General features: G+C 44.9%; 1 protein-coding gene across 1 annotated transcript; it reads left to right on the top strand.

Annotated features, from left to right (window-relative positions):
• Positions 1-953: 953 nt before the first annotated feature.
• Positions 954-9,127, top strand: LOC148400052 (uncharacterized). The gene is made up of 4 exons (XM_088370960.1): positions 954-1,194; positions 6,766-7,599; positions 7,663-7,789; positions 7,860-9,127. Exons 1-4 carry the CDS (start codon positions 954-956, stop codon positions 7,915-7,917), a joined length of 1,260 nt encoding a protein of 419 aa, XP_088227086.1. The 3' UTR covers positions 7,918-9,127.
• Positions 9,128-12,874: the final 3,747 nt, after the last annotated feature.

Raw genomic sequence — 12,874 nt, 5'->3', positions numbered from 1 at the left:
CCGGCTGGTGCTTTCAAAATAAATGCCTAAAGCCCAGGGGTGCACCCTGCACATAACTATTTTTGTCTGGTTCTCAAAGGAGCGCCAGGTCGGTGCTCTTTTTGCCCGAGCCACACTCTCAGAGTAAAATGAAGGGGTATGATACGCACTTTCAAAACAACATACCAAGTCACTTTGGCTCATGTTCATTTGTACCTATTGATTTTTTTTCATTGATTCATTTATTGTGCATACAGACATACCACACGAAAAGTCAAAGGTTTGAAATTAAAAGAGGAAAATCAATAATAGTCATAGTTGGAAGCAGTTTGCCTATTCAAACGGAGTGGGAAGAAGTACAAAACTTAGCTCATCCCACCCGCTTGTTTTCTGTCATATTTCACATGTAAAATACTACCTCGACAGGTTATTTATAATCAAAATGAATACCAAAACAAAAGCAGACAGAAGAAAAAAAAATACTCCTATTTCCGTTTTGGCCCGAATATAAGACGATGTTTTTTGCATTGAAATAAGACTGAAAAAGTGGGGGTCGTCTCATATTCGGGCCCTAGACATTCACAACGCTAGAGGGCGCCAGATACCTTCAAAGTGAATGCTGAACTTGACTCCCCAGGCCAAAGCGAACCCGTTACGAAGAAGAAGAAAAAAAATATATATATATATACTAAAAATGGCGGAAGCACTAAAAAATAGAATAAATAAATATGGTGGTGGCACGAAGAAGAAAAATATAAAATAGCGGTAAGAAATGAAAGACAAGAAAATAAAAGAAGAGATAACAGAAAATGGAGAAACGTATCGACAATCTGGAGAAAAGTGCGTCGAAGATCGGCCAGGTTAACCGGCAGCTGAAGAGAAGTTATGACGCAAACTTCAAGATGATAGTGATAACTGAGGCAGAGTCTTCAAAAAATTGAAAAAATGGAGAGCTAAAAAAGATCGCCTAAAAAATGAGAAAAGCTTTCCGTGGTCCTAAGAGCGGCCGCTTTCAAGAGTTCGACAGGAGGGTGTGCGAGAAACGAAAGGACGGGATGCCCATCAGCAGAGCTGTCATTCAGCTCAAGGCCATGGAAATAGCCAAAGAGCTAAACATACCATACAAAAAATGTTGCATATCAAATGCCCTGGACGGCAGTGAGGATGACGTGCTATGGGAGGAGCCATCGGAGCCAGAGGATGGGAGTGAGGACAGTGACATTGAGCACAGCGAGGCAGAGGATGTTTGCGAGGAGTAATGTTCTGACATGACAGATCTCAGCTACTCTCAAGTTCAAACCAGTTCGCATTATTTTATTGCAATGTTTTTTCTTATTCAGATTGTCATTCGTTTCAGATACACTGTAAATATTTTCTGTATAAAAATTAAATTTGGCGTTCAAAAAAAAAAAACATCATGCCTCATACTTTATTTTACTGGGAACACTTGACTTTTTACTTGCTCACCGCCTCTCCTGCCTTTTCACATTTTTGTTTTCCACTTTGTCGACCTTCTACTTAGGACTCTGAACTCGCTACCCCCTTCTACGTAGCGTGCGGCAATGTTGCGCTATTTTCTGGAATGTCTGCTGTACGCTCACTTGCTCCTTTTTTGCTCCTCTTATTTATTTACCGTATTTGCCGGTGTACAGGTCGACTCGGTGTATAAGTCGACCCCCTAAAATTCGACGGAAATTTACGATTTTATGATAGATCCTTTGTATAAGTCGAGCTCAATTGTTGCATTATATTAAACTTCAAAATTCAATATGCGAAATTTATTGACGAAATGTGTTCAAATTCCGGGAGGCCGTGCGCATGCGGCTGTTTATAAGCACCGCGGAGGAGATCGCGGCCGGTGAGCTCGCGCACGCCACCCGGCACCAACGGGAGGCCGGAAATAGCTCCAAGCCGAGCGGATCGGCACTTTATAAGCACCGCGGAGGAGATCGCGGCGCCTCATTGGACTTCCAGCGGCCGGCGAGCTCGCGCACCCGCCCGGCACATCCGGGAGGCCGTGCGCACGAGCCAAGTGGCCGAAAATAGCCCCCGCCGAGCGGATCGGCTGTTTATAAGCACCGCGGAGGTGGTCGCGGCGTCTCATTCGACTTCCAGCGGCCGGCGAGCTCGCGCACCCGCCCGGCACATCCGGGAGGCCGTGCGCACGAGCCAAGTGGCCGAAAATAGCCCCCGCCGAGCGGATCGGCTGTTTATAAGCACCGCGGAGGTGGTCGCGGCGTCTCATTCGACTTCCAGCGGCCGGCGAGCTCGCGCACCCGCCCGGCACATCCGGGAGGCCGTGCGCACGAGCCAAGTGGCCGAAAATAGCCCCCGCCGAGCGGATCGGCTGTTTATAAGCACCGCGGAGGTGGTGGCGGCGCCTCATTCGACTTCCAGCGGGCCGCGCACTCGCGCACGCCGCCCGGTTCAAATTTTCTAAGTGCAACGCACAATGAGATGCATGAGAAACGGCCTTGGTTACCATCACATTTGAAGCGATGAATACGAAGTTAAATTTTATGACTCGGTGTATAAGTCGAGGTCGATTTTTTTCGGTCGATTTTGGATCGAAAAAGGTCGACCAATACACCGGCAAATACGGTATTTGTTGTGCTATTTTTTCATTATTTATTCAGCACGCTGTTGTTTACTTGTTACTTGATTGTCTATTGTGAGCCGTGTCTTGTCACCGTGGGATAGCGGGGAACAAAATTTCGGTTTCTTTGTGTGTCTTTGGCATGTGGAGAAATTGACAATAAAGCTGACTTTGACTTTTTATTCCCCCATTACCTATTATATTATTGTGTGTCTGTCCAACTGGGGTTGATTTTTTAAAGTGATTAATTTGTGCCAGCATCTCACATTAGCCAGCCAGTAGTAACCGAGCAACAACGAACATGCATTATGATCAAGAGTGACAATCTTATAAATGTAAGCAATGCAGATTGTGTTTCAGGTTGGACAGTTCCTTGTTTAGTATACATACATTATTAATCAAAATGGACGGTAAAAAGTAGCTACAAGGTATGGAAATGCACACACACTTAAATTTGTGTATTTAATATTCTCAGTGGGCAGTCACACCTAGGCACCTCTGTCTCATTCTATTAATATTATGGTAAAAATAAAATGTAGTCCTCCTGTTAATCGCTATTCAGCAAAAAAAATACTCAAGTCCGGAGTAATGGGTGAGGACCTAATCAACATACGGAAATGATCAAATAAAATAGACAAAAGTCAAAATCAGGAAGCGACAAATTCAGATATTTTTATTATCTTTACATTTTCTTATTACATAAAAAAACTAAGGAAAATTCAGCCGCAAGAAATGGTCTAAATGTAATTTCTTTGTTTACACACATGAAGCATTAAAGTAGAGTTTTCTACAAAACTAGGATCTTCTTCCAACTTGAAAAAAACCACAAATTTAGGTATATTTTTTTGGTTTAGGTGTGTTTTGTCAGGTTTCATCATTAGCTACTTGAAGTTGTTGTTGTTGTTGTTGTTTTTATTGTTGTTTGCAAGCCTGTTAATCCATGTTTTCCCTTCTCAGTGCAAGCTCTATGCAAATTAAGAAGAAACTAAACTGACTGGTGTGCTCAGTAATGGTTTGTTTGGCTGGTATTTTATATGTACTGTCCTCACTCAGACATATGTACTTAGTCTGAGCTAGAAATGATGACCTTAGAAATGTCATCTTTTAGATTGTGTCACGTCTCGTCACCGGGTGCTTTATTATGTCCAGGTTACCATGGTTTCTGTTCCCGTCACCCCTTCCCTCCTGGGCTGCCTCACAATCAATGTAATCACAGTCACCTGCCTCTTGTTACCTGTAGAGTATTTAACTCCTGTCTGCCCTGCACTCTCTGTCGCATCATTGATGTCCTTTGTCTCTTGTCTCATCGTTCTATTCGTTATCTTGTCTTTTTGTTCAGTTATTCTTGTCCCTCTTTTGAGTTCTCCAATAAGCCTTGGTCCAAGCTGCATTTGGTCGCCCTGCTCCATTCCAATCCGTGACAGTTTGCAGCATAAATGAACAGTGTTGACACCAGACAGATCATTTATTCCCATTTGTTGGTAATTTCAATAAAGAAGACACAACTTAGTTTTATCGCTGTTTATCTCGAACTGTATGTGATATTTTGTACACCTGCATTTATTTTTCAGATGATAATTATAATTAACAAGACAAGCACAAGTAGCTTGGATGCTAGTGTGCCTGATTTATTTCAGATCCAGATAAGAATGGTCTGGAGTGATAGCTGCTATTTAACTTCATTTCAAAATTTGAATGACATAAAAACTAAGGCCAGTTTGACACCAATAAATAATAATGCAGCCTGTCGTATTGATAGTTTTATATTCCTATAAATATATGACAACCTTTCTGAATACCAGTCTGTATAAACTGGTGATTTGTAAAATGACTTATTTGATCTGTCTAGGGCAGCTGATTAATTATTGAAATTAGGATGAAGTGTGTGCGTGCGTGCGTGCGTGCGTGCGTGCGTGCGTGCGTGCGTGCGTGTGTGCGTACGAGTGAGAGAGTGAGTGAGCGAAAGAAAGAGACAGAGAGAGGTGGTGGTAAGAGATAGAGGAGGTAGGGAGCGAGGGGAGCAGGGAGGGTGAAAAAGAGAGAGCAAGAGAGAGAGAGCTCTGCCATATTTACCGCATTTGGCAGTTGGTGACAACATTTAGCTATATGTCCCCTCAACAAAAGGCAACACTCTTTATGGCAGATGGATCTCGGCTCCTACTACCACCCCCTCCTCTCTCACCCATCCCCATCTGCCTCCCGCTTATCTACCCACAAATCCTACCACCCCCCTCACAACTGTATCCCTAACAAAGACAGGGTCACCATAGTAATATGCCATAGCCAGTTGCCAGGAGACAGCTTCGACCCAAATGGTTTCCTTCTAATTAAAAGTGACACCAACAACACAAGTGAACACTCACCCCACCACACCCAACCAAAATGTGAGCTGGGGGAGGTTGTGACCCTCATGTCCTGATCAATTTAGAGTTTTCTCCTCAATTCAGGACCCCGTGTGTGTGTTCTCCCCTTTGGTGGTGGTAATGCACTCTGGCAGTGGCAAACCGTAAAGCTATAAAAACGAGACATTCTAATCGCCTCAGTGTGGAATAATCTGTCATAAACAGTCTTCAAGGGGCCTGACTGAATGTCTGGGTCTCTGTTACTACAACAGCTGAGTTTTTGCCGAACCAGGGAGGTCCGTTAAGGTAACATACCAGTTGAGGTCTAACAGCCACAAAATTACTACTAGCCAAAAGCTAAGCTGAGTAACAACAGCAAAGCTAACTTAGCTAATGATAACAATTTAAACAAATATAACGTGTATTTTTTTTTTACTTGGATTGGATAATTTTCACAAGCATCTGTTTTTTAGACTGGCACAAGACATCCATCCATCCATTTTCTGTACCGGGGGTCGCGGGTGTGCTGGAGCCTATCCCAGTGGTCATCGGACAGTAGGCGAGGGACACCCTGAACCGGTTGCCAGCCAATCACAGAGACACACAGAGACAAACAACCATTTGCACTCACACCTAGGGGCAATTTGGAGTGCTCAATCGGACTACCAAGCATGTTTTTGGGATGTGGGAGGAAACCGGAATGCCCGGAGAAAACCCAGGGAGAACATGCAAACTCCACACGAGGAGGGTCGGAGGTGGAATCGAATCCGCACCCTCCTAACTGTGAGGCGGACGTGCTCACCGGTACGCCACCGAGCCGCCTGGCACAAGAAAATCATAAACAAATCTTGTCGCCAACAACAACAATAGTTCTGTTAAATGTAGTCATGGATGGGGAATATCGATGACGTCATCTGATGGCGCCGCGGATGAGTCTTATTTTGTGTGTTTTCTGTGTCTTCTGCTGCCCATCCCGGATCACTTTTACTAGAGAAGCATTGTTAAACATCGGTCAGTCTTCTTCTGGTATTTTCTCTCCTGTTCTCTCTGATTCAGACTGCTTGTCGGAGATTTTAGCCGGAGCGGCGGTGCTATACAAGCTAGCGCGACGGCAGCGACGCGGAAAACGAGCCGGAGCCCTCGTAAAGCTGAGGCAGAGAGGGTTCCGTTCTGCCCTACCGTCAATTCATCTGGCGAATACCGCTCCCTGGTGAACAAGATGGACGAACTGCTGCTCCTCGCTTCAAGGAACACGGACTTCAGCAGATCCGCCGCGCTGTGTTTTGTTGAAACAGTGGCTTAGCGAACGAACCCGCCATGGAGTTAGCTGGGTTTCGGCTAACGCGTGCAGATAGCAGCGCGGAGCTCTCCGGAAAATCAAAGGGAGGTGGTCTCTGTTTCTACATTAATGAACGTTGGTGTACCGATGTCATGGTGTTGAAAGAGTTTTGCAGCCCTCTCCTGGAAACACTTTTCATAAACTGCCGGCCGTTCTATTCACCACGGGAGTTCTCCTCGATCGTCATGGCGGCTGTTTACATTCCACCACACGCACATGCGAGTGAAGCCAAGCAGATGCTGGCTGACCAGGTGACAGACATGGAGAAACTTCTACCAAATTCACTAATCATTGTTCTGGGTGATCTTAACAGGGCGAACCTCGCACACGAACTCCCCAGATACAGACAGCACATAACGTGTCCCACCAGAGGGGCACAGACACTGGACCACTGCTACGCCGTAATTAAGGATGCATACCACTCTGTGGCTTGTGCAGCTTTAGGACTCTCGGACCACTGTCTAGTTCATCTGATCCCGGCCTACAGACAGAAACTAAAAACTTCTAAGCCTGTGGTGAGGACTGTAAGGAAGTGGACAGTGGAGTCAAGGACCTCCAAGCCTGCTTTGACTGCACCGATTGGAGAGTTTTTGAAGCTGCAACTTCAGACCTGCATGAACTCACTGACACTGTCACATCGTACATCAGTTTTTGCGAGGGTCTGTGTGTGCACACTAAGACCTTCTGCACGTACAACAACGAAAAACCTTGGTTTACACCGAACCTTAGGAGGCTGCGCAAAGTCAAGGAGGAGGCCTACAGGAGCGGTGACCGGGACCTGTTCAAGCAGACCAGAAACACACTGAACCGAGAGGTCAGGAAAGCCAGGAGGTGTTACGGGGAGAGCCTGGAGAGACACCTCTCTGCCAATCCTGATCCCTCAACAGTGTGGAAAGGTCTGCAGAGCATCACGGGCTTCAAGAAACGAACCCCCCGTCCTGTGGAGAGACCAAGGCTCGCTAACCAGCTAAACAGGTTCTACTGCAGGTTTGATCGGTCCTCCCACACAACGGGACCTCCTGCAGCACAATCCACATACTCACCTCCCCCCACAACTGCTCTGTCCACACCTCCATCACCGTGGTCACCGACTCTCTCTCTTGCAGAGGCCGCGCCCGCACTCCAGATTCGCGAGGAGGAAGTGCGCCAGATGTTCCGGAGACAAAAGATCAGGAAGGTACCGGGCCCAGACGGCGTGTCACCTTCCTGCTTGAAAGTCTGCGCTGAGCAGCTGGCGCCCACCTTTGCACGGATCTTCAACCATTCCCTGGAGCTGTGTGAGGTGCCCTCGTGCTTCAAGAGCTCCACCATCGTTCCAGTGGCCAAGAAGCCCGCCATCACAGGTCTGAATGACTATAGACCTGTTGCACTAACATCTGTGGTCATGAAATCTTTCAAGAGGTTAGTGCTGAACCACCTGAAGGATGTCACGGGCCCCCTGCTGGACCCTCTCCAGTTTGCCTACCGGTCGGTGGATGATGCGGTCAACATGGGACTGCACTACATCCTGCAACACCTGGACACCCCAGGAAAGTAAGCCAGGATCCTGTTTGTGGACTGCAGCTCAGCGTTCAACACCATCGCTCCTGACATCCTTCAACAGAAGCTCATCCAGCTCGCGGTGCCTGCCTCCACCTGTCAGTGGATCACCAGCTTCCTGACCAACAGGAGACAGCGTGTGAGGCTGGGGAGCATCACATCTGACACCCTGACCACCAATACTGGAGCCCCTCAGGGGTGCGTCCTCTCCCCACTGCTCTTCTCCCTCTACACCAACGATTTCTCCGCAAGTGACTCTCTGTGAAGCTCCTGAAGTATGCAGACGACACCACTCTCATCGGACTGATCCAGAACGGTGATGAGACTGCGTACAGACAGGAGGTGGAGCGGCTGGTCCACTGGTGCAGCCAAAACCACCTGGACCTGAACCCGCTCAAGACCGTGGAGATGACAGTGGACTTCAGGCGAGGCCCTTCACCACTTTCACCCCTCACTATCCGCAGTAATACTATTCTCTCATCAGACACCTTCAAGATCCTGGGAACCACAATCTCTCGGGACCTGAAATGGACCGACCACATAGACTCTGTCCGGAAGAAGGCCCAGCAGAGGCTGTACTTCCTGAGACAGCTCAAGAAGTTCAACCTGCCGCGGGAGCTGCTGAAGACCTTCTACACTGCCATCATCCAGTCTGTCCTCTGCACCTCCATCACTGTCTGGTTTGGATCGGCCTCCAAACAAGACAAGCACAGACTGCAACGGACAATAAGGACTGCAAAAAAGATAATTGGAATCAACCTACCATCTATCCAAGACTTGTACCTTTCCAGGACCAGGAAACGTGCAAGTAACATCTCAACAAACCCTTCGCACCCAGGTTGCAGCCTGTTTGAACTACTCCCCTCCGGACGCCGTTATAGAGCTCTGTACACTAAAACCAGCAGACACAGAGACAGCTTCTTCCCCCAGGCTGTCGCTCTGATGAACTCACACCACTCTTAGAGTCTCAGAGTCATTACTGTGCAATAACATCCCGCTTTCCACACCTTTTTTGTCTACACTGTTTGTACTATGTGTCCTCTCTGCATCCATTGCAGCCTGGTCATCCTAGAAGAGGGACCCCTCCCATCTGTGGTCTCTTCTCAAGGTTTCTCATTTCCCCTAGCTGGAGTTTTGAGTTTTTCCTTGCCCTCTTGGGAGTTTAAGATCAGTTTAAGATCAGGGGATGTTTGAGAATATCTTTCATTTTTCACATGTCCTGAGTGTTGTTGTTAGTCACCTAAATGTTGAACAGAGGCTGTGATTTACCGAAGTCAAATTCCTTGTTTGGCACGCTCAAACATGGCGAATAAAAAACTCTTGAATCTTGAATCTTGAATCAAGCCTTTCGGAATCTCTTTGCCATTATTGTTAATGCTCCTGATGTCCGTGACCCCCCCCAACTTATATGACCCCCAAGGTCTTTCCGTTTAAATCGTTTTTGAGTCATTGTCACCCGTGAAGGTTAAGACAAGTGTCAAACCTGTTTTGACAAAGTAAAGAGAAGCAAGTAGAGACACTGGACCTCTTTGCCAATGGGGCGTTCCTGAAAAGTCTGGTCCAATTGCATGTTCAAACACGGGCTAACTTGGGTGATTATTTGTTTCCCTTTACAACCATTTGTTAGATTTCACTATTTTCAATATTGCAGACATACCACAGAGTTAAAATATACAATTTGACTCAGATTTGTGCTGTCAGTTGCATGTGAATATATTTTGAGCGATAAAAACTAGCCATCGCAGCCACCTGGAGGGTATTTCAGAAAGCGGGATATGGGAAAACTCTGAGTAAGTTATCCCGGAAACAAGGGAAACTCTGGGTTATCCGTTCCAGAAAGAGAGTTAAGTACAACTCTGGGTCAGTTACTGCAGTAACTTGTTCTGTGAACATAACCTGCTCGCTTTACTATAAGAAACCCAGAGTTTCAATCCGTCTCCTCTCACACAAAGAAAGCAGTTAATCGTGGATTGGCCGTTATTTCAAAATCTGATCGACATGGAAGCCGTAATAATTCGAAACGCTTTACGTCAAGCGAGAATCTTCCGACCCAGATTAGATGTTTCATCATTCCTAGAAGAATATCTTTTTGAGCGCTACTGCTTTCTTTGAACAGTATAATTTATCTCAATAACCTTCAGTGGGCGTGGAATGCCTCATGGTGTAATGGTACACTCGCCTGTCTTTTGTGCGGGCATCATGAGTTCAATTCCCACACGTCCCGAACGAGCACTAATATCAGAGCAACCTTTTTGCATAGCATGTTTTTTTTTTTCGCAAATGGCGTTTTCTTTATAAAATTGGAGATGCAGAACATTACTTTTTTCCTGTTGGCTTAGCAGAACTCAGCGTTTGTTTTAAAATAGTATTTTAATGAGTGTTGGTGTAGGCTACAGCGTCACATTTTAAATGACTACAATAGGTATAAAACATAAGTGCATATGGTGTGTATTAATCCACAAAGTGTAGAATTAACTGAGAGGATGTTGGAAAACATTTTGTTTGGGGTTTAAATTATTTGAAGTAGCCACAGAATTAATATTTTAGTTTATAATGAATACTGACCTTGTTTAATATTAATAGCGTCAGTCCATTTAAAATAATAAAATTAAAATCAAAGTGAGGTGCAATCACAGCCTAGCAAATCATGCATTACCTTGTTTTATTTTGAGCTTCTTCCAAGTGATTTGTTTCTCCTGTCAATTTGCCCCTAAATGAAAATAAGATTCCATTCCTACTTAAATTCATAACTATAGGCTATCTTATGGTTAGATGTTACATCAATGAAATAGTACAGTAATCCCTCATTACATCGCGCTTCGATTATCGCGGCTTCAGTACATCCCAAATCTGTAGGCTATATATTGTTAAGTTACAAACTTGGGAGAACCTTAGGCTTGCACAGTAGTCACATGGTGATAGTTATATTGATTTGCTTATACAGTAGAGCCTCGGTTTTCGAACGTCCCGGTTCTCGAACAAATCGGTATTCGAACAAAAAATTCGAGATTTTTTTTGCTTCGGATGTCGGACGAAATTCGGTTGTCGAACCTCGCAAGATGAGCCGAGAGGACCCGCATGCCAACTGACTCCGTTCGTTATTACGTTGTCGTTACTGTGAGGATTGCATCAACTCTAATCATGCCTTCAAAGGAAGCAAGTGGGACCAGTAAAGCCATCCTAAAACACAAAGACAATGCGATACTGAGCGCCCGGCGTGCTGCGGTTGCGCGATCGGACTAAATTAAGCTCCCAGCGCACTGAGGTCCACTTAAATTTTGGAAAGTACATTAGGACTTTAAAAATATTTTCTAAATTTTAGCGACCGCTCTGTCACAATAATGCGACCAGCGCGGTGCAGTTGCGCTGTCGGCGGCGTGCAACGGTTGCGCGTTCGGCGGTGCGCTGCAGTTGCGCGATTGGACAAAACTGCGCAAATGAAAAAATGCTTAAAAAAGGCGGCGGGGGGGTGGTGGGATGGGGTGTTTCTGGCTTGGAACGGATTATTTTTTTCCCCATTATTTGTAATGGGAAAATGATTAGGAATTCAAACAATTAACTTCTCGAACAACCTTCTGGAACGGATTGTGCTCGAAAACCGAGGCTCCACTGTATTCATGATGGTGATTTTTTTGCACTTTCAACATTTTATCTCAATTTTGGTATTAATGAAGGTAGATTTTCTATTTCATTAATGCACTACCATTTATTTTTTGGAGAATATCTGTCCTGCCTTTTCTGCTAACCATTTTGTCCTCTGTTTTGCCAACTCCTTGGCCTCCTAAAGTCCTCTTCCATACTTTTGACAGATTTCACAGTACACAGAATTTCAGTATTCCCTGGCCTTCATCAAAACCACGTGTCCTGGGGACCAGATCCGGCCCGCTGCATCGGTTTTAGGGCCCTTGAAAGCAAATCATGTCCGTCAACTTCCATGACTGACACTAAAATGTGTACCCAAATATTTGTCATGGGCAATAAATAACATTGAGATTTTGCAAGATTTTATTTAACATTAACTCAAACACTAATTGGACATCTTTACTTGTCATGCACATGGAATTCATTCTCTACGTTTATACTCAGTACTGGACGTAGCAAACAGTCAATCATCGTGTGTACAAACCTCATTTCAAATCCGATCTCACGTCGTCTATAAATGTGAACATTACGCCATCTGCTGTATGTCATCAACATAGCAGTGCACTGTATATCTCTACCCTTTTTCTCTATCCTAGCAATGAATAGAAAATTAAATAAACCAGCACCAACATACATATTTTTTTATGAATCTGATTCGATGGGTTAAAATACTTATCGCGACTATCCTCTGCTCCAGTAGTCGCTGTGTGGGCGTGGGAGATGTTTTGACACACTCGTGGCTCAGACCAGTAATTGTCCTTGGTGTTTTATAAGTGTATTATAGGTTGCTTTACATTTAAAATAATTACGTAATGATTAAACAAAAGATTTATAAGTGTTTTGAGTATCCAAATAACTGAGTGACCGAGTGTCCAAGTAAATGAGTGGTAAAAACCACATGACCTTTCACCCCTGCTCCCATGACGTCCACCTGTGTTCATTAAAAGGACAACAGAGTACTCAAACTGCCACCTGTGGCTATTTGCTACAAATGCAAAAACAAGATAAACGCGTGGCTCTTACAATACTAGATTCCACGGGTCATCATCAAAACATTACTTGCATGCTTTCTCACGCCATAGAATCAATCACTTATGTGCTTTATTTTTATTTCATTTTGTGGCGTTTTTCTTATCTGCTGAGGATCAGATCACCATGCAGAGACTCTTGTTTTAAACACAAAGTGGTCAGGAGGTGGTGGTTTGGTGTGCAATTTTTAAAGTTATATCTGAGCAATATGATAGAAAAGTGTATCATGATACAAGCATTTTAAAGCAGTTGATATTGAAACATATATTGATTTATTTGTTTTTTTTCCTCTTCAAAATAAGAATGTGTCATGGAACGAAGCAGGGCAACCAATTGATTGGGGTGAGAATAAGACTCCCGCACAGGCAGGGAGGGGTGGGAATGAAGACACAACCCAGCACAACAAAT

Source organism: Syngnathus floridae, chromosome 3 (assembly GCF_059516105.1).
Source record: "Syngnathus floridae isolate MCC-2025c chromosome 3, RoL_Sflo_1.0, whole genome shotgun sequence".
In the NCBI taxonomy this organism is placed as follows: Eukaryota; Metazoa; Chordata; class Actinopteri; order Syngnathiformes; family Syngnathidae; genus Syngnathus; species Syngnathus floridae.
This window is presented reverse-complemented; position numbering and strand designations above follow the sequence as displayed.